Source organism: Amblyomma americanum, chromosome 6 (assembly GCF_052857255.1).
Source record: "Amblyomma americanum isolate KBUSLIRL-KWMA chromosome 6, ASM5285725v1, whole genome shotgun sequence".
NCBI lineage: Eukaryota > Metazoa > Arthropoda > Arachnida > Ixodida > Ixodidae > Amblyomma > Amblyomma americanum.
Window position 1 is genome coordinate 41,518,723 of NC_135502.1, and position 21,835 is coordinate 41,540,557.

The 21,835-nt window shown below is 47.5% G+C and overlaps 2 protein-coding genes and 1 pseudogene across 8 annotated transcripts in view; 2 read left to right on the forward strand and 1 right to left on the reverse strand.

Moving 5' to 3' along the window:
- Nucleotides 1-21,835, reverse strand: part of LOC144136683 (uncharacterized) — a 208,850-nt gene that overhangs the window by 2,825 nt on the left and 184,190 nt on the right. For 3 of the 6 annotated variants that reach the window (XM_077669210.1, XM_077669208.1, XM_077669211.1), the window contains one exon: nt 13,229-13,321. The exons of 2 other annotated variants lie outside the window; for them this stretch is intronic. In XM_077669210.1, coding sequence (XP_077525336.1) covers nt 13,229-13,321 — 93 coding nt within the window. Of the gene's footprint in view, nt 1-528; nt 549-13,228; nt 13,322-21,835 lie in introns of those variants that run through there. One more of the 6 variants, XM_077669212.1, reaches the window with a different exon arrangement.
- Nucleotides 1,237-1,403, forward strand: LOC144095703 (U2 spliceosomal RNA; annotated as a pseudogene).
- Nucleotides 6,674-21,835, forward strand: part of LOC144136681 (uncharacterized) — a 74,484-nt gene continuing 59,322 nt past the window's right edge. The window contains exons 1-2 of one of the 2 annotated variants that reach the window (XM_077669205.1): nt 6,674-7,275; nt 13,149-13,196. In XM_077669205.1, the coding sequence (XP_077525331.1) occupies nt 6,846-7,275; nt 13,149-13,196 (478 nt within the window). In that variant the 5' untranslated portion in view covers nt 6,674-6,845. The remainder of the gene's footprint in view (nt 7,276-13,148; nt 13,197-21,835) is intronic. The other variant, XM_077669206.1, reaches the window with a different exon arrangement.

Sequence of the window (21,835 nt, forward strand, 5' to 3'; positions counted from 1 at the left end):
GCACGCCGTTCTATCACCTGAACAGCGCATCGCATGCGCAGCATTGCGTATAAAAGGCGGCGATGTATTGGGTGGCTGTATCACAACGTTTGACATGGATTCAGAGGAGAGCCCAGCCGCTGCTAAACGGCAGTATAGACAAGAGAACATTAACTCTGCCGACCCTGAGGTTGTCGCCTGGCAGTTGGATACTCAACAAAGAGAGAATGAGCGTAAGAAGGCAAAGAGAGCAGCGGAGACACCCAAACAAAGAGAGGAACGGCTTGCCAATGAGGTGTCAGACTGCCCAGCGTAATAGACGGCGCATAGCCGCCGAGATGGAGCCTATATGTCTCTCCTTGCTAAACATACAGTGACCAAAATAAGCTCAGTCAGGAAAATGTACCTCTCTCTACGTAGATCCTGGCATAGCCGAGCTAAGCCACTGCCAATTTTTTTTCTCTCCCATCTATTCATTTGAACCTCCTTCTGTATGCACGTGGTAGTGATAGTGGCCCAGCTGGAGCTAGTAATTTTTTCGTGGTTTGTACGGACGGACGGACGAAAATCTGCGGACAACGAGAGGTGAAAATGCAACCGTTAAATGCATTCCTGCATTAAAACCCTAGAAAGATTGTTGTCCTTACCGTTGTTGTTCCTACAATGACACCAAAGTATGCTAATCAAAGTTACCCGTCGCGGTGGCTCAGTGGTTAGCGCGTTCGAATACTGAGCCGGAGTGTCCGGGTTGGAATTCAACCACGGTGACTGCGTTTCGATGGAGGCGAAATGCAAAGGTGCCCGTGTGCTGTGCCCGCCGAGATCTGACAGATACTGCTCCATTTCCTATCGCCCCCCCCCCCCCCAAAAAAAAAACAAATTTTCAATTTTCAACCAGAAAGCCCTCCACTACGGGCACCTCTTCCTTCCTTTATTCTTTCACTCCCTCCTTTGTCCCTTCCCTTACGGCGCGGTTCAGGTGTCGGCCGAGATGCGAGACAGATACTGCGCCATTTCCTTTCCCCAACAACAACCAACAACAATTTTCAACCAAAGTTGTGTAATTAAGCTCGGTCCTGGTGTGCCAACACTCGACCAACACCGGAACATAGCTAAATGAAGCGCTGGAGCAGCGCCTGGCTTGCAAAATCCAGAATGCCGTACAGCGCAGTTGTGCGCTTTGTAGACCTTTCGTGGGATGCGTCCATCCACGGAACGAAAGCCGCCGCTGTTCCCGCATAATAATATTTTCAAGCGAAAGCTTCACTACGCTACCTCGTAAAGATTTCGCGGAGCTACGGGTCCCATTTGGAACAAAGATATTAAACTTATTTTTGGGAATCTGGCGGTGTGCTTGGTGCTTGCTTGACCCCCGCCTCAGGTTGGTCCGGTATTGCACTGCCTCCGGGATCTGCCTGGGACATTATAGCGCATCTTTTCTTTCACTGTTTGCTCTACTATATTTCAACTCTCTTACTTTTAACACGTGGCAGCGATTGCGGCTCAGCTTCAGCCAGTGGGCAGGCCTGTCCACTTTTCGTTCTTCGTGTCAGTGACAACCGCAGCAGCGGTGCTTGCGGTTCTGATCTTCAAGTGAGCCACAGGTCAAACCCCCTTACGGCGCGGTTCGGGTGTCCACCGGTATATGTGAGACAGTTACTACGCCATTTGAAAACTGTAAAATTGGTTGTCGAGGAAAGGAAATGGCGCAGTATCTATCTCACATCTCGGCCGACACCTGAACTGCGCCGTAAGGGAAGGGTTAAAGGAGGAACTGAGAGAAGAAAGGAAGAAAGAGGTGCCGTAGTGGAGAGTTCCGGAATATTTTCGACCCCCTGGGGAACTTTAACGTGCAATGACATCGCAGAGCCCACGGGCGCCTTTACGTTTCGACTCCATCGAAACATAGCCGCCGCGGTCGGGTTCGAACTCGGGTAGTCCAGATCAGTGGCCGAGCGCCCTAACCGCTGAGCCACCGCGGCGGGTATATTTCCTTTCCTCAAAACCGGTTCGGGTGTCTATCAATATACCCACCGCGGTGGCTCAGTGGTTAGAACGCTCGGCTACTGATCCGGAGTTCCCGGGTTCGAACCCGACCGCGGCGGCTGCTAGGAAAAACGCTAAGGCGCCCGTGTTCTGTGCGATGTCAGTGCACGTTAAAGATCCCCAGGTGGTCGAAATTATACCGGAGCCCTCCACTACGGCACCTCTTTCTTCCTTTTTTTCTTTTACTCCCTCCCTTATCCCTTCCCTTACGGTGCGGTTCAGGTGTCCAACTATATATGAGACAGATACTGCGCCATTTCCTTTCCCCCAAAACCAATTATTATTATTATTATTATTATTATTATTATTATTATTATTATTATTATTATTATTATTATTATTATTGTCCATCGATATATCTGAGACAGTTACTGCGCCATTTTCTCTCTTCGAAAGCAATTTTAAGAATCAATCTTTTCTTCGGAAGCAAACAACAGGCACATAACTGGCCCCCACGGAAGGTGGACACCTCAGTCGCGCTTTAAGCTACGTGGCGGTAGTCACAGATGTGCGCTGCATGCGTTGGCATTAACAACGTTGTAGCAGAAACGTGGCACTGAAGCTATAGACCGTCGGCGTTCTGTGTTCGTTGCCGTTTGCGTTGACAACGCTCTAGACTCCGATCATTTTGAGGAAAGGAAGGCGCATAACTGGCTCCCTGGGGCAGTGGACGCCTCAGTCGTGCTTTGAGGTACATGGTGGTGGGGAGACAGAGATGTGTGCTGCATTCATTAGCGGTGACAACGTTGTGGCAGACACGCGCTACTGCAGCAATAAGCCGCATCTTTCAGTGGGCGACAAACCTCAAACCCATCGCGGTCAACCATAAACCTAACCGCCACCTGACAGGGTGGGCGCGTTGCCTATCCACTGAGCGGAACGCATTCAACGTTTGAGGCCAAGCCGCGTCCACTTACCCGATACACGACAGCTTTCGCTCTCTGACTAGGTTCAGCAATATTTTAACCGCAGCTATATTTTTTTTAATGCGTAAGCATCGTATGGCTATGCAAGCGGTTTCGGCGCGGACAAGGTAATTTCGGTCCTATAACGGAAGAACTATATGGTATATCGGAGAGAGTGATATCGTCGAATAGAGCATGGAAAGAGGATGTGCAAGCGACAAAATGGTTAATATGGATTAATTAGGTAATTGATTAGAGTAAAAAATGGCCATGAAGTAGGCGAGGCCGGAACAAAAGTGGCGCCAAATTTGAAAATACCAGAAGTGGGCGGAGCTAAAGCGTGGCGCCAAGTTTGAAAACTCAAAATGGGCAATGACGGAACTTCATTAATTTAGGCAAAGAGGGGCGAGGAGGCGTAACTGCCTACGCATTCCTCCAATGCGGGTGACGCAGTGATCTCATGATTTTATTATGCAGTTATTCCTGCTTGGCACGACCGTGAAGGTTAGCACAACACAAGTTTCGGCATGCTTGGTCGTCGAGATGCCGTCGCTTGCGCGGAGACTGCGCGAAAGAACCACCGTTCCTCGACGATCGCTTGGCGCTCACGCGTGCAGTTTCATCGACATCAAGAGCTCTGAACATAAAAAGCTCGCCGGCTTCAAGATTCTTAATGGGCACGTCGGCTGGCCGCCTGGCAACATCATGCCCAACCCGTTGCTATTTTTTCTGCAGTTCAGTGACAACTTTTGGACTGTTAAAAGAACTCAACAATGTTTAATTCACGCGACGTGCCCACATAACTTTGGTACACACCTTATGTTTATTAATGATTTTGTTTTCTCTTTATCGATGCTCTGTGGGGATGCAGACCCTAACCCTGGGCCTACAAGTGAAAAACTGCTAGCTGAAATACTCGACGGACAGAATAGCATCTAAAAACGGCTAGGTGAAATCGAATCAGAGCAGAAAATAGTGAAAGTTCAGCAAGAGCTATCAAGGAGATGAACACTTGTGTTTTTGGCCTCAAGATGGCAGACTAAACTGATTCATCTAAGGACACCTCAAGGCGAAACACCAACGTGGCTAAATAACAACTAACCAGCAATATCATCAGATAAGAAAAGTTTTTGAAGTTTGCTTCGCCACATTAGGAGTGTGTATGTGGCAAAGCCAAAGTTCGGCATTGTTTTGTTGTTAAGTTCTCTTCACTGCATAGTGTACCTGCTGTGGTGCCGTCTGTAAGGAGCAACTGAGTGCGGATGAAGGCAGGAAAGAAAAGCACAGCCACACTTCCCTAAAACACCCGCACAAACGCAGGAGAACGGGAGCACAATAAAAATGTCTGAATAAACCACGACAGACATTGAAAACGCACAGAAACTGGCACTACATAAAATTTCAAGCAAGCCCACGTTAAACTCATTTGGTGGAGCCCATATTTGCAAAAAAAGAAAGATAAAAACAGAAGCTCCTGAAATATCCCTTTCAACGCAGGGTGATAACAGCAGCTGAACCACACACCGCCTCCCGTAAGCTTTTCCTTCAAATCCGGGTCGACCCAGATCACTAGTAAACACAGAAAGCATTACCGAGAACGCTAATTTCCCAGTACCCCTGAGTAATGCACTCAATGGTCCCCAAGTGAGGCATACCGCGTCAATGATGACAATGACCTAACTCATTGCCTGAGGGATCTGGAATGAGAACCTGAGTCCCAGTCGCCGCGTCCACGCGCCGGATGCAACGGCTATGACCCAATGGCCCCAAAGAAATTGCCCCAATGCAGAGAAGACTGAAAAAAAAAACTAATTGAGAGAAGATGGCTTCTTATGCGAACATTATATGTCAGCCAGCTTCCACATTTTCCCCAGCCCTTCCTTGCTAAGTATAAACAGGGAGGTGTAGGGAAGCGCGCAGTTAAAGACGCGTGAAGGTGTTGACAAGGTGAGGGGGAATCATTGTCACAAGAACACGGAGTCATTGTCACGAGAGTTTCTATCGCAACGGCAGAGAGACAGGTAAAGCTTATAACAGTTTTCCTTTCGCTTTCGGCTATCAAGACTGAAAAAACACCCTACGCAAAAGCATTGTGAGACTAAGGACGAGTTTTTGGGTTGAAGGCCATCTTCTAACATGCATAATTACGCGGGTTAATTTGAAATTTTAGAGGAGAACATCTTGAGACCGACGTGAATTAGAGGAATTCTACAAATGAAGTAGCACAGCCCCTTGCGACACGGCGTCCGCTTTAGTGGAAGTCACTTTTCAAAGCCGCTTTTCAAAGAGAAGAAAGAATGTTTTACTATATAACGCTGTGGCCCATCTTTCGTTGCGGAAACCACTTCGGGTGATAAAAGAAATAATAAATTGGCCAGAAATGTGTTTTTTAGATAAATAAGGCTGAATTTCTGTGAGCATGGAAGTGCGTGCCGTACGTGAATTCCTAAAATGTTTAAGCCATCCGCATTATATTTTGAGATGTTGGTTGTAAGTATACACACAAAATTTAAGATTTTTCTCCATTGTTGAACATTTGCCATGCCTGAAAGGCACAGGAATGCGGCCGTCCTAAAGTTTGCACCATAAACATGCACGCTATTTGCAGTGGCTAAAAGTATATTTCGTTAATTTTCGTTAATTAATAGGTGGACGATGACAATTACCTTCTGACTTTGTGTCCGGTTGGTCGCATAGTCGGCGTGCAAAAGCCTTTTTCGGGTACTGCTCATTGTTTTTTTTTTAATGAGACTTGGATTCCGAACATCCCGCATAAAACCCGTAGGTGTGCTTCTCAGAAGGGTCCCGTGAGAATGTTTAAGTTCTACCAGAAACAAAGTCAAATATAAGTAACCAAATACCACTGCTTGAACTCAGCTTTGAAATCTATAAGGCATGATGTCGCTTACCTGTTGTACCCCGATTTTCAACCATTTTATTTAACCAATGCATTCCAGGTTCAAGAGCAAAAAGATGATAAAAGAAATATGCAGTCATTTTAAAAGGTTTTCACTGCACCTACATGTGGCAGTTGTGAGAAGCGTTAGTACAATTTCTCCATATAGTTTTCAGAACGACTGCGCCATCGCGCTTTTACAGGCATACATACGCATTGTGGGCTAAGCGAAAACAGACTAATTAAACATGTATGCTAGAGTAAGGTAAAATTAGAATGCTGAATTCCACCCAATCGCCGTTCAGACGAAGTATGTCGCGTATACACAGGCCAGATAACCTGGTGCTGTGTTCTCACGCGGGTCACTAACTGGCCTAGGTTTATGTAATGAACGGGAAAAAGTCATGATGCACGTTCCTGTGGAGTGCAGAACATATTTCGCTAAAGATGCGAGGGTGAAATACGGGTTTTTAACAGCGGTTACCACGCTACTGCACAGAGGCGCCGACGCGAGAACGTGATTAGGGGGTCATCAGTGTGTTTTGGCGGGATCAGCTCATCGAAGGTCGTCCGCACGCGGCTTTTCCGCAGACGCCGCCGGCAGCAATGTTCTTACTGAGTCGAGAGGCGCCCTTTCAGCCCGCCGCCGAGTTCGCACGGCCAAAGCAAAGCGCGCGCCCGCGGCTTGCGAAAGAATATATAGACACGTCTCCGCAGTTCCCCTTTTGTTCGTCAGGTGGCGCAAGCGGAGAGCGCGTCACGTGGCGTTACCGCGTCGTTTACGTTTGTGAAGTTGAGTCAAGTAAGGAGAGGAGGGGACAGCGGAGAGGGTGCTCTTCTCGCGATTTGTACTTTATCCGCCGAGCGTCGCCGCGGTCGTCTGGCGCGCCGGGAGTCGGCCCCCAGCTTGAGCGAGACAGGCCGATGTTCGGCGCCGCTGCCACGGCTGGAGCAGCATCGGAGCCGGCGTTCCCCGTCCACCGGGCACCAGGGAATTCCCCGGGCGGCCTGCTAGGGAAATGATCCTCATGGAGTCTCGGACGCCCGCCGACGGCCCCGGGAAGGTCCCCAGCAAGCTGCCGGGCGCCTCCACCGGCGCCGCCTCGGCGTCGACTTCAACGAGCACGACCACAACCACGGGGACCACCCGGAGTCCCCAGTGCGCCCGGTGCAGGAACCACAACCGCAAAGTGGCCGTGCGTGGTCACAAGCGCTACTGCCCGTACCGCATCTGTGTCTGCTCAAAGTGCAGGCTGATCGCAGAGCGCCAGGTGGTCATGGCGCAGCAAGTCGCGCTCCGCCGGGCCCAGGTTCAAGACGAGGCGAGTGGCCGAGCAGTCTTCGAGGAGGTCGACCCCAAGAGCCTGCTCGACCAGCCGCCGCCCAAGGACGTGGTCAAACCACCGGCCCTGGTCAGCTCGGCAGCCAACTCGTCGTTTGCCGCCAACGGTGGGTGTTCTATGCCTCGCGTGCGCGGCGCCGCCAAAAGGGTTAACCAGGCGCAACCACTACCGTTTGTGACGGTGAGAGAAAGGGGGGGGCCTAAGCCGCATTCCGGGGCCTCCGTCCAGCGGCCGCTCCCCACCGAGGCGAGACGTCGACGGATACGAGCGCTCTTCGGGTGTTAGGCGGCCTCCAGAAGGTCTTGGGACAGTGTTTCTTGTGCCTCACAGCAATGGCGCCGGGCCTGTTGCGCAAGACGCGTGCCGTGCAGCAGCAGCAGCAGCACACCTACATTGTTCGCGCAGTGCAACACCGCGCACGTAATGGGTCCTTTTCCGGTTTTAGGGCTCCGTGCGAAGCGTCGGCCGACCCAGCCGCGGATAATTGGAGGTGAGCTGCTCTTGCACCGTCCCGCTATGAATTTCCGGTCTTCTGGTTCAATCTCGAGGCGATGGGGCGTCTCGGAGAATGAATCAGAGGAGCTGAAAAAACAAACAGTACAGCAGCCCGGCCGTGGCTCGAAGGGTAAGACACACGTGGCAGTATCTGGGGCGACCAATCGGCGCCGTTGCCATCCCGCTGCCGCCATGTCTCCGGCCGTGACGTCTTGAACTGACGTATCTGCTGCCGGAGCAGGCAAATCCGTTCTGGTTGGCGGAAGCGGCGCGCGGGCACGGGTCTCCATGCGATGCCGGCTGGTAACGAGTCGAACGCGTCGCCCAAGGGGAGTGCCTGCCGGCAGACGATCCGCGTGCGTCTGCTGGTGGTTCCCCATTACGTGTAATAAATCTATGCCAGGTCAAGGAGACCTGTGGAGGGCGAGAGAAAAAGGGATTTCTCCGCTCGCGGGCGCTGTGAGCAGGCTGGCCACTGGGATTGCCCGAAGGTGGCTCAGTTTTTCTTTGTTCTCTTCCGTTATGACTCGCCATCCGCTCCTTCTCGCCCCCTCTTTCTCTCTCTCTCTCTCACACGTTACTCGCTCTCGTGGTCGACAGTGGAGAGCTAGGCTTGACCTTGGAAGTGCGCGCAAGCTGCCTTGTTTTTTTCATTGTTGTGAACTTGTGGCTACAACCGGCCAGTTGTGTAGCGTCGTTACGATTTCGCTATATAACGATAAAATTCGCTTTGCTGTTCGTCCATGTTCCTGCGTAAAAGTGATGCCGGATGACACCGAATTCTGGTAGTACCGACCAGACTTCGTAGTCGTCGTCTTGGCACAGTGCACTGTGTACAATGTTTTTTTTTGTTTTCTTTTTCCGTGGTTGATTTCACTTCTGTCGTGCGAGCATTACTTTGTCTGAAGACTATAAGTGTCAAAGTGAACTCCACCGAACATGGTTCCCAAGAGCACTAGCACTGTGCGCGACTGCTGTTCTCATTGACGGCGCGAGCTTTATCGAAGAGATGCCAACATGCACTGAGTTGAGTGCGTGCAGACATAACCCTTGGGTAAAACTGGCACATGGTCTGAGCGACATGTTGCTGAGTTTGCATTGCATCAGTGTTTTATTTATGTCGAGTGCCTTCTGCGAAGTGAAATCTTTTTCATCACAGTCAGTCATGCACGAATATGATCTGTGTGCTTTTTCAGTAGGTAGGGCATGTGAAACAACTTACGCCAGCAAGGTGACAGGAGGTAGTTATATGTGTCATGATTTTGTACGTTGCATCTTTACTAGTATTAACGATGTGCAGTAACACAAGCAGTGTTTGGCTGTAGCAGCGTTTGTGTCGCACCGTTCCACTCTTGCAGCCTAAAAACGGGACCAAATTTTTCCAAAAACGTTAATTTTGCGATGAATAAATTTAAGTCAATCATCTTGATGCAGTACGCCTGGAAGTGCAATTGCACTACGATCCATGGATCGATTGTTTTATGCTTGCTCTCTCATCACATCTACGACAGCGAGCTAACAGTAATTCTGTAGTTTTGTATCATAATCACAGCTCTCCTTGTCACATGCACTATGTGTAACGACCAAGGATGCCAGGTCGCCAGGGGAGCACATTTGAGAAAGATAACACTCTACATGCTCGCGTTTGGGATGACTGTTTGTACAGAGTGCAATGAAGAGGAGTATGGCGGATCAAATCACTGGCTTAGGAAAAGTGTTGACGTCCAAAACAAGGAGAGTTGTACTCAATTTCGAAGAAGAAGTCAGTGGTTGATGCCAGTGTCGGAGAAAAGGCATGCATTAAGTTGCATAGTTGTTACAGAGGGCCGACCGTCACCAAGAATTCGATATCATTTGTTCATTTGTTTTACCACCACATGACAAGAAACTAATGGCTGAGCCTTTTCTGTAGTAAAGAAATTACACGGACATAGCGAAGGTTCCATCTGAGAACACCTTCATCTGTGTGGTGTAGCGTTAGACCACGTTACCCAACGTGCGTGTGGGCACATTGGCTTTTAGCCCTGCAGGTGAGTTGGGGTAAGCGAGTTGTAAAGATGTAAATTTTGGACACTTTTTCTGTTTGTTTGTGTCTTTCAAAAGGGCTGTAAATTTTTATCGTTTCCATAGACGCCATTATGTAAACGTCGGGTGGTTTCGGGACTAGACGTTAGGCGAGGAATCGAGATGCCTTACGAGTGCTAGAGATCACCTACAATCGAAATTCTGTGCAAAATACCAGTCCGTTATCTGCCATATACGTTGCCAAAAACACTTTTCCCATTGAAGCTGCGTAGGCCACGAGGATTAGCAGTGCTAGCTAGCAGCTGTCCCAAATCCTGATAACTGCATCAGTATGTGAGGACCTTTCATCCTGAGCTTGTCTGATGAGCCTACTTGAAAATATCTTTAGCAATGTCAGGTGATGATGCCCAGAGTGCTGTGCCTTTTCTATAAAACACATTATTATTTCTGTCCTGCAGTACATTAAATATTTGCATTTTGAGTGACTGCCAATGCCTATGTTTGCTTGGCTATCAATACTGGAGGTTGCTTACTGTAGAGCACTACGAAACATAATAGGAAATCTAGCCTGCGTGACTGCCTCATTCTGGTCAGGTAATACAGACATACGTTATGCAAAAGTCTGCATTCGCTGCATAATATTTTTTTATACCTAAAATAATATTTTTATACTTAAAATATTATGCAGCGAATGCAGACTTTTGCATAACGTATGTCTGTATTACCTGACCAGAATGAGGCATTCACGCAGGCTAGCTTTCCTATTATGTTTCGTAGTGCTCTACAGTAAGCAACCTCCAGCATTTGAGTTCCTGAGGCCATTGCAGGAGTAAACCAGTCAGGCTCATTGTGCCTTCATTGACTACTTTTGTGAGTTGCTTTGGCGTTTGCGTTAAATAAAGCTCACACATTTGCTCAAACAATGCAAGGAACATAATTTCAATAATTTTGTTAAATAGGAATGCAGTTGCATAAACGAGAAGTTTTGTAGTTGAAGCCACTGAGACTGCTGTCCGTGAGCCTCAACAGAAGAGACGAACTTGTTTAGCAAATGCTTCAAAAGCACATAAATTTTGTGTATAATTACACAAAGAGGAATCGTGTGCATTACTTGAGGCTTGCACAGCGTTCAGGAAATGCCCATTTCTTATTAACACATTGATGTTGCACTTGTCGGAACGGATAACAGAGCACTGATTAGCGTGCATTTGTAATGCATTAGTGAACAATGACGACGTCGAAGCACGCATAACAAAGCAAGTATGGCTACGTAATTTGCAAGAAGATAGACATGCTAGCCACAGCAGAGGCAGAAACGACACTTATAATATATATCTGGAATATATATCAGATCCCTGCAGGGGCATGAGATGTCTGCCGATGTTCAGTTGTTTGCGACTGCGTAGACCAATCGGATGGATTCACAGCAGCTATTTGCAGTGGGTAGCTGTGCCTTATCTCTTGGGCGCTTCAAATATCTGGCCCTCTCCGGAGCAATTGGTCCGTAAAAAATAATTATCTGTCTTCTTTCCTCCTTTTCCTTCTCGCTCCCCCTCGCTGTGAGAGAACCGTGATGCCAAAAAGTTACAGTGGCAGCGGATTTTAAGTGGCACACACAATTACGCACATAAACAGACATAACAGAAAATTCGCCAACCCTCAAGCATACGTATTAAGCCTTGAGTTCTTGAGTGCAAAAACTTGACCAACAGTGTTGGTTAGGCTACCTACCAAGGAAAAAGCTCGCCACCTGCAGCTACCTGTTAACAATATATGGTAGTAGCATGGGAACAGACACGCTTTAAAACTCATTATCCTGACAGAGTTCCCGAGCCAGTCACGTATCTAAAAGCGCCCCCTCCCCTTTTTGCCCCGGCCAGTTATCTTGGCAGTGCTCTTAATGGGGATGTAAAACCCAGGATCTGCCCTCCGTCGCTCGATGCAAGAAATTACGTTAGGCCCATCCCGAAAAAAAAACCTCCTGGCTCTACGTGTCTGATTGGACAACATGTTATATTTGAGCTAATTGCATAAAAAGACACTGAACAAGCTAACCGCGCAAACGCTATGCATGATGCATACCACAGATCACTGAATGCTACAAAATTCCAGACATCATCACAGCTTTCTCCCAGTTTTAGCCGTGAATGTTCTTAGACTGAGGTTGACTGCCTGTGCACCCTTGAAAAAACCTAAGCGGTCCATGCAGCAATGAGACCGTTACACACATGGATTTGAGTAGACACCACTGTGAAAGCCAGCATTCAGGAATGCTCAGATTCTTCGGAAGAGCGCACCAGTGGGGCGTAGAGAATTGAAGAACCAGCACACCAAGAAAAATTCGGCATCACTCTTTTCTGATAAACAGGATCGGTTCATTATTAGGCGCGGCAATCGCAGAATTTATGTTAAACAATAGCGCTTTGCACGTGGCCGGCTTGTTCTCCGCTGTATATTGTCTAGGTGATTACCGTTATTAACCAGCCCGAGTGAATCAGCCGGTAGGGAGCGCTGCTATGGAAAAGAGGTCACATGATGAACTCAAGTTTGAGTGCGAGTACTGGACAAAGTCTGATCACACGCTACTGGTGCAAACCAAATTCAGTCTTTATACGAAGCTTGAGTGAAAAACACTGCACTGATTTCCTCGTGATGTACTAAGTGCCTGTAATTACTGAATCTCCGAAAATTTCTGTTAGCTTTCGGCTCGAGATAGCTTGGCAGCCGACATTAAACTCTTTAAACTTCTGTTGCTTAAATTCGCTGCAATTAGTTAAGCAAAGCAAGCGATAGATGTAATAAGGAGCTCGCGAAGGCTGAACTAAGGCACAAGCATTGAAACACAATAATTCTTTCTCATGCGGTAAAAAGCTCTGCAATTATTGTTATTTCCTCATGCAGCGTTGCTCCTGTTAATAATAATAATTGTTTTTTAGGGGGGAGGGGGAGGAAATGGCGCAGTATCTGTCTCATATATAGTTGGACACCTGGACCGCGCCGTGAGGGAAGGGATAGAGGAGGGAGTGAAAGAAGAAAGGAAGAAAGAGGTGCCGTAGTGGAGGGCTCCGGAATAAATTCGACCCCCTGGGGATCTTTAACGTGCACTGACATCGCACAAGCACACGGGCGCCTTAGTGTTTTGCCCCCATAAAAACGCAGCCACCGCGGTCGGGTTCAAACCCGGGAACTCCGGATCAGTAGCCGAGCGCCCTAACTACTGGGCCACGGCGGCGGGTATTGCTCCTCTTGCAAATTTTATGACCAATGTGGTGTTCCCATCCTTTCTTAAGCACTCCCGACTTTAGGGCAATGGGCATGCTTAACAAGTACTGGCATTTACATACAGTACTCACAGAATGGGCGTTCACCCCCCGTTGCATGAACATGTGTTTGAAACCTGTACGCACGCAGAAGCCCGAGTTCTTTCGATGGAATGTAAAAAGACATCGCCTGTTTCAGACTACGCTGGCCGCCATCACCGCGGCTCCGAAGTGCTTACTACAGCAGGTGAGCAGTGTCGCCACATTGCACGCACTTACCGTGGCGACATCTTCACTCTTTCTCCTGGCATGGAACGGCACGCAGCACAAGTGTAGTTGTAGCTGTTTATGACTGTTCAAATGTTGGGTAACCTGGAAATGGCAAAGATTTTTTTTTTCAGTGTCGTTACTATCGCCCAAAAATGTTTCAGTGTTTCTTTCTGGACACTTACGCTTTGGCCCGTTCAAGTTTCCGAGCGCCGGGACGCTCCATTATCAGCGTAGGTATCAATACTATGATCGTGATGACATCGACCTATTTTTTTATTGACTCGCTTCGCTTTTTTTACAGACATTTATTTTATGATGAAGAAATTTGTAACTAAAGGAAAGTAAGAGCAATATTCGCCTAAATAAAATTAAAGAGTATAACTGCGAAAAATAAGCAGAACACGAGAGTGCAAGGAAGGAGTTTTCAGGTGCTTGAACAAGATTAGATTTCGCAGCAAGCTGAGCAGGAAATTTATTTTACTAAGGTACACTTTTCCAAGCACCTTCGTTAGATAAATATGTCAACATTTTCCGGTCAACAAAGATAAACCAAAAATTTCTTGGTGCATCACCAAGATAAACAAATAAATTCTTAATTTATCAAGAAGGTAAAGAAATGCTTCGTTTATGGATTTCGACTCAGCCAGCTGTTTGCTGCGTATCGAATGCATTTGTTGGTTCTGACAGGTCGTGGGAAAGATGTTATGCGGCTGCATTACGGCGAAACATGTTTTACTCGCGTTTTTTTTTTTTCGGCATAAACTTTTTGCTTCAGTACAAATAGTCTTCATGTGAATGACCACAGCTGTATTAACAGAGAAACACTTCTGAAAAATCTGAATTTCTGAAGTGATTTCCGGCAGCTGCCGAAGCAACATGAACTAATGCCTATATGCAGCAGCACTGTGGGTATAAGCTCTCAAGTTCAGTGCTTTATTAAAGCGGGCTGCTTAGGACTCTTCTCAGTGTTGTTCTGCTGTGGTTATGAACTCGATGAATAACCACGGTTCCATTGTTATTCATAGAGTCATTCAAAGCGCTTGATAAAAGCCAAAGGGGCTGCGGGAGGGGGGGGGGGGGGGGTAAGAGGAAATCTTAGTATGTAGTTAACAATTACTTGCGGTTGCCATGTTCTTCCCTTTAGTCTGAGGTCTGCCAAGCGTGATAAAAGTGGACACACGCTTGGTTCGCAAAATAAAGTTTGGTTCTCAGCTGTTGATACTGAAAGTTCCCGCTTGAGACAATAACTTGTGCGTCCACAAGCTTGTTGTGAAGACTCAACCAACCAGGTCTTGAAGTTTTCATCAGGACAGCTCTATATAATCATCGAGTATATACTACTATTTGCGAAAGTAAAAACACAAGAGACAGCAATATAACATTTACTTTCAGTGGAAATATTTTTGATCAGCCTATTCCATCACTAAGCAAGTTTATTGTTATCCAAGTGGGTTGACAATTTTCTTCAAAAAGAAATGGCGTTATCCGAAATCTTTCAAAACAAAAAAAAAACCCAAGCACCGTCGTTCTTCATCACCGCTTGTTCTTTCGACGACTAGACGCTTCAGGTGGTTCTGGAATTTTTGTTTCGGTCTATTCTTGTCGAAAACAAAACAGGCCTCGAGTGGAATGACAGCTGCTCCAACATTTGCATTAAAAGTTCACTTTTTATGAAATTGCCTTCTGTGGGGCAGCGACTTTGTTGTGCATTCACACCTGAGTGTTTCTATTGCGCGGATTAAGGCATATACATTTTTTTCTCTCTAATTTTTCTTGATGTCCTATAACAGCAAGAGCCCTTTTGCTTTTCGTAACCCACTAAACAGTATACGGACACCTCGTCAGGCGACAGATAGGTTATTGTGACTTGTTATGTAAAAAAGCGTACGGCATTGTTCTTTGACTTTTCCGCTCTGAGTACGGTGCTTTATTCGAGTTTGTTAAGAAGGTAAAAGCCACTTGTTGGACTGTCAAAGTGTTGTCATCTAGCAGAACACAGGTTTTAAAAAAAACACCTTATGGTTTGTTTCGCAATTTTCAGTGAAATGGCCAGCTGTGAATCCAAAACAAATAATAAATCTTGCCCATTGTGCGTTCGATTACCTTTACGATTTTCATTCCAATGGAAAATCGACGGCAGAAAGAGATTGTGACTTCAAACGTCCGAACAATAAATGTAAACGAGAAGCGTTTTGGAAGGTTTAGAAAAGATGAGGCAGCAGCTAGTATTATGATAATTCTGAGATATCAAAGCTCTCATCAGCCTAATGCCTTAAAGAGAACTTGTCGCGTGAGAAGGAACGTCTCATCTAGGGTTCTTAGAACTTTCGCGAACGTTATTACAGTCTTGAAAATACTGCCTACGCCTATGAGCAAAATGTACAACATATTCAGAAATCAGGAAATCCTGTCAAAACGCGCCAACTAGCAAGTGATGATCTGGCGTCCGTGGCATGAGTCGGCAAAAGAACAAAATAAGGGGGGGGGGGGGGTATCCTCGCTGGACGCTGTGTAGGCAAAACAAGCTCCAACACGTTACTATCAACACAGAGGCGCCACCCGGTTTCTCTGATGAGTCCTCTATGAGCCCCACACAGAAGTAGATATGGCTAATGAGTCCTAATGTGCATTATCATTAGATGCCCCTTTTGTGAAGGAAGCTTAAATACCGTAAAATAAACCTAGACTTCACTATTAGACGGTGAAAACAAGTGGTACGAATAGCCATCCTGCAACCAAAGTTACTCAGACGACGTTACACGCAGTCTGACCCTTTAGCCAGGTCGGCATGGCTGAGATCCGGCTAGGCTAGGACTTGCATGGTCTGTGATTCGGTCTGAGACCAGGTTTAAGACTAAGATCTGATCGGCCTGAGAATTTAAGGGTAAGACCTACGCAACGTTGTCTTTTGGGCAAACGATGACTGATCTTTTCACTTACGACATAGCATGCCAACGACGTCGTTTACATAGAAAAATACTCTCTCGTGCAGCTATTAGCGCAAAATATACTCATCAGGATGTCGCGACACGGATGAAACAGCACAGCATTCTATACACACACACACACACACACACACACACACACACACACACACACACACACACACACACACACACACACACACACACACACACACACACACACACACACACACACACACACACACACACACACACACACACACACACACACACACACACACACAAGCATGAAAGAAAAGAATCGCTGCAGTTTTTGTTCTCATCCCCAGCTATGTTTAAAGAAAAACCACCACTTGTGTGGTCAACCATTTCGTGTACATTTACTTGACTTGCCGTGCCTCATTGAGTTTCTTGACGGCACAAAAACCCCTACACTGAGTTGCTTAGCTCAAGGTGTCTATGCGTACACAGTTGAAAAGTTAACCTGAAAAAAAAATGGAGATTCTAATTTGGCGCCACGGGTGACGTAGCACGGGCGAGGACAGCTGGTTCGGGCGTCGCGTAGATGAAGTTCAAGGCACGTTGTTTCACGTTGCTCCGTCGTCGAGTGTTTGTACCGGTGACAAACTGTCGCCCATCGTGCGCACACAACAGGCGGCGGCACACCCGTGAAAAGCGGCGGCAAGCAGGTGCTGAGAGCGCTACTCGACACGAACGTGACTCGTTCATCTCGTGAGGTCGGCGATGTTTCTTCTTTGCGTCCCGGGATAAAGGCCGACCGGGCGTGCTCCGTTCGCGCTTGCAACACACGCTGCGACTCTTGGCTCTCTCTCTCTCTCTCTCTCTCTCCGCGAGCAGGTTGACTATAGGCGAGAAATGCGGCACCTTCTTGGCCAGACGCTGAACGGGCTGGCTGGTCGTGGTAATGTCAGCTTATTAACTACCAGCAGAATGCGATCAGGCGGTTCAGACTGCGGCAATTTGCGAGGCAAAATCGGCCTTCCCCTAGAAAACAGCGCGCGCGCACGCACCTGTGTATACATGCGTATTTCGGACTCGTTTTTGTAGCTATACGCTGTCTGGTACTGCAGACGGGAAACGCGAAGAGTCAAATACTATGGTCTTGGCTTCAAAAGCAAAGTTTCATCCCTTATACTTCCCCCATTTCGAATGCATCGGACCTTTTTGCTTTTGCCGTCATGTACACACGTATATATATGTGGCTTTTTTTTATTTCCGGGAATCATGGCGGCTTTGCACTGGCGGTTTTTGCACTTACAAAAGAAAAAAAGAAACAAAAGGACATAAAGAAAGGAAGCAATGAAATGAAAAGGAAGGAAGGAAGGAAGGAAGGAAGGAAGGAAGGAAGGAAGGAAGGAAGGAAGGAAGGAAGGAAGGAAGGAAGGAAGGAAGGAAGGAAGGAAGGAAGGAAGGAAGGAAGGAAGGAAGGAAGGAAATTTCTGGTGTAGTGCGTGTCTAACATGTGGTTCGTTTTGGCTCGCGCATTTTTCTTTATTTCTATATCACCTTCACCGATATTTGCGGGCTTCGTAGTTCATGACCACTATAGCGGCAGGTCGTGCTTCGAGTGCCTTCTTAACTTTTTCTGTGTTTCAGTTTTTTTTTAATCTTTAGTTGCCTTTTACGTCCAGAATTTGCCCGCAACTTGCCGCGTGAACCCTTCACGCCCAAAGCGAGTGGTAACGACGTATAACTACCGTAGGTGATCAGCAGCGCCCTCTTTTAACTGCTGTCTCAGAGTTGCCCAACAACTTTGATAACCGAGATCCTGAATCAAGCCTGTATAGATAGGTCGTTCGTTAACGGCCTATAACTCCTCGAGCGACCACCCTAGCGTATTCCCTACGCATCGAAACTCCATTGCTAGATAAATGTTTTTTTTTTTGCGTTCCCGATGTTTTAAATGCGCCACCTGTGGCTCGCAGTCGCGCTTAGTTTCTCACTCAACTGCGCTATATAGCTTTCAGTGGAGTTATCATCCACATATCACATGATTATGAAGCTTGCTGGGCAACTCTTCAATTCGCCACGCAAACGCCATTATAGCACGCAACAGTGCATCTTTCGCCTCCTTTTGCATCGTTACGTCACCAGCTTCCAGGCGTTTCCTCTAGTGCTCGGAAGCGCGCCCGCGATTCGAAAGGGCACAGGTCCGCACCACGAGAACGCAAGAGACAACAAGAAAGCAAGCCAGAAGAGGCAATCGATAGCGGCCGTCTGGGGGTCACGCCCGACGTTTTTGCTCCCTGTGATGCTGGATTTCCACGCGCGCACCGACGGGCAGGTATCTTCGTCATTTCCCTGTGAATTACTGGTAAGTCGCTTTGAATCACAAAATTTGCTGAAATATATTGCAGGCAGTAAAGGGTTGCGGAACAGGGCAGCTATCAAAAAAAAGAAACGGAGTTTTCGTGGGCTAGAATTGCGCGGTGTGATATTCACCTCAAAGCAGGAGATTTGTCAACCCTTGCATACGCGGAAATTACACGTGCGCGCAATTTCACCGACACATAGAAACGACACTTGTAGGCATTTTGCCCGCTCCTTTGCTACTTAAATTTAAGTGGCCAAGTGCACACACGTTCATGTTAATGGTCACCGCAGTAACATGTGTGGGGCCGCAATTGTCTGTCGCAGGGAGAGAGAGAAGATCATCTTATATGGCGGCAAATTAAGCGTCGAGCAAACCTTATGCTTCCGCTCGAGGGCTGGTTAGCTGATCAACCATATGGTTAGCTACGCCCATATGGTATTTTAATGCACTGAACTACGGCGCGAGAAGCTCGCAGACGGCGCAAGTGACAGCCAAGCTCGCTGGTGGACGAAACATTAACTATACTGCTTGCCTCATCGTACATTTTCCTTCTCTCGGCGGTTGCCGAGGTCGCCTGAAAAAAACAAATCTGCAAGGGTTGTGAAGCAAGTAAAATGCGACATAACCTGTACGCCCTGGCTCAGAAAAAAAAGGATATTAGCAGTGATAATATCTTGTGCTTGCTATAGCTTCAAAATCGTAACAAGCATAACACCCGCGGACAATAGTGTTTTATCTCCAGAAAACCTCAACCAATGCAGAACAAAACAGATAGCACATGAAACAGTTGACGAAGGTGCATTGTTGCGCCAGCCCCGTCCTGCCTCTCGTGTAATCATCTCGAATGCGCATCCCATCTCACTCAATTCGATAGGTGCATGATGTATACGTGCTGTGGAGTGATTTAAACTCGATATCTTCAAGTCGTCGAAGTGATCCTGCAAGTACCCATAAGTAGAGGGCTAACAAATAGATTTCGCTCCGTTTGAAACAGGTGTGTGTGTGTGGGGGGGGGGGGGGGGGGAGAGAGAGAGAAAGACAGAAATACAGTGTCAGGAGATAAGTTAGTGTTCCCATTAGGCAACACCGCCACGGTGAACCGGAATCTCAGCCCAGGTCTGTTTGTGAGCGAAGTTGTTTGATACCAGTCCTGGACTATTTTTGACCGCCTAGTCGAAGAATAGGAACATATGCAAAAACTAACAGGCGCTACTCCATTTATTGAGATACCTACAAGTGACGCACAGAAGAAGCTGTGCGAACGACCTTCGTTGTGAGCGCAAAGTTTCAAAGTCTCTTAACATTGAAAATAGAGAGCTATGTAGTAATCATAAGATTAAACTGGCGGTCTACCATGCGTTTGAGTAGCAAAGAGAATTACATTGTTTTGCAAGTTAACTAAAATAACTTGGCAGCAGCACAGCTGGAAAGTATGCCCTGCCGCACGCACTGAAGATGAAAACAACAAGAATTTTCAGAAATAAGGTTAAGTGGTTGGCCAGAGTAAGTAACTAGCGCGTAACTGGCATATCAAGCAACAACAAGGGTGATCTGGTGTAGCACGGATAGGTAGCAGGGAAAAGCTGCCCCACCACAAACCATGGCGCCTCCCTAGGTCCCTGGGCTATTTTGCAACCAGGCGCTGCCTGGGGAACGAAAGTTACGCGGAATAGTGGAAGGAAAAATCGCAGCTTTTCAGTACTGCAGAGTTGTATGCTTTAAGTCAGTGTTAAGTCGCAGAGCTTTAGATTTCACCAGATCAGATTGAGTACAAGGCAAGCCTGTGTAGCGATCGTTCTATCCCAGTCAAAGATGTTTTTGCGTGCCGATTTGAATATTTTTATTTTTGTGAATTTTAACAGCACTTTTTTTTTCGCCTCATGTAATTCATTTGTACAGCCTAATCAACCTAAAAACGCATGAAATCATGCACATGCACCTCGACTGACTGCAAAACCAGCCACGGGGACAGAAGCGAAGGTTTGGTTAGCCATAGGGACAAAAAGGCAACAGTTCCCAACGAAAAGACGAGTTCAGGCTAGGGAAACCTGGATTTGTGTTCGTACCCAGGTGAGTGTTGGAGCGTAAAATGGGGAGCGCAGTGAACTCAATTGGAGCCCGCTCCCTAGCGTCAAGGATGGCAGAGTCCCTTTCGAACAACTACTCTCCAGGCGCTCGCTGCACTAGGGATCCCGAGTAGCTAGTCGGTTCTGGCAGAAATTTCTTGACAAGGGAACCGTAGCAGCTGCTAAGTAAACGTCTTCGAGAGTGCGTCCCGACGTTGTTTTGCTGAGTGAGGTTCGGGAAGCATTGTGAACTCATCTACCCCAGCCTGTTTCCGGTTTGAAGTACAGGGAAATTTCCAAACTTTTTTCCAGGCCACGCTAGGGACTCCGGGTAAGCTGCTGGTTCTGGCAGAATGCCGCGGCAGTCCAACCTTAGCAGCTGGTAGATGATCGAATCCGATTGTACTACCCACGTTATTTTGTGGTGTGAGGTTGGGGAAACGCGGTGTGAAATACAGGGAGACTTCCGAACAACTATTCTCCAGGCGACCGCCGCGCCAGGGACCCCGAGTGGGCAGCCGGTTATGGCAGAAATTCCCTTACAGGGGAACCATAGCAGCTGCTAAATAAATGTTTTCGAGAGTGCACACCGATGTTGTTCTCGACTATGAGGCTGAGGAGGCACTGGTAACTGTCAGCCCCCGCCTGTTCTTCGGTGTGAAACACAGGATTTCCGAGCAACTTTTCTAGAGGCGTCAGCCAGAGGCGCCAGGGACTGCCAGTTCTAGCAGAAATACCAGGCAATAAGCTTAGCAGCTGCTAAATAAATCTCTTCGAGAGTGCACACCGATGTTGTACTCGAGGATGAGGTTGGGGAGGCACTGGGAACTGTCAGCCTCCGCCTGTTCTTCGATGTGAAACACAGGAGGATTTCCGAGCAACTTTTCTAGAGGCGTCAGCCAGCGGCGCTACGGACTGCCAGTTCTACCAGAAATATTAGGCAATAAGCTTAGCAGCTGCTGAATAAATCTCTTCGAGAGTGCACACCGATGTTGTACTCGAGGATGAGGCTGAGGAGGCACTAGGAACTGTCAGCCTCCGCCTGTTTTTCGGTGTGAAACACAGGGATACTTCCGAGCAACTTTTCTAGAGGCGTCAGCCAGCGGCGCTAGGGACTGCCAGTTCTAGCAGAAATACTAGGCAATAGTAGCTTAGCAGCTGCTAAATAAATCTCTTCGAGAGTGCACACCGATGTTGTTCTCGAGGATGAGGTTGGGGAAACACTGGGAACTGTCAGCCTCCGCCTGTTCTTCGGTGTGAAACACAGGAGGATTTCCGAGCAACTTTTCTA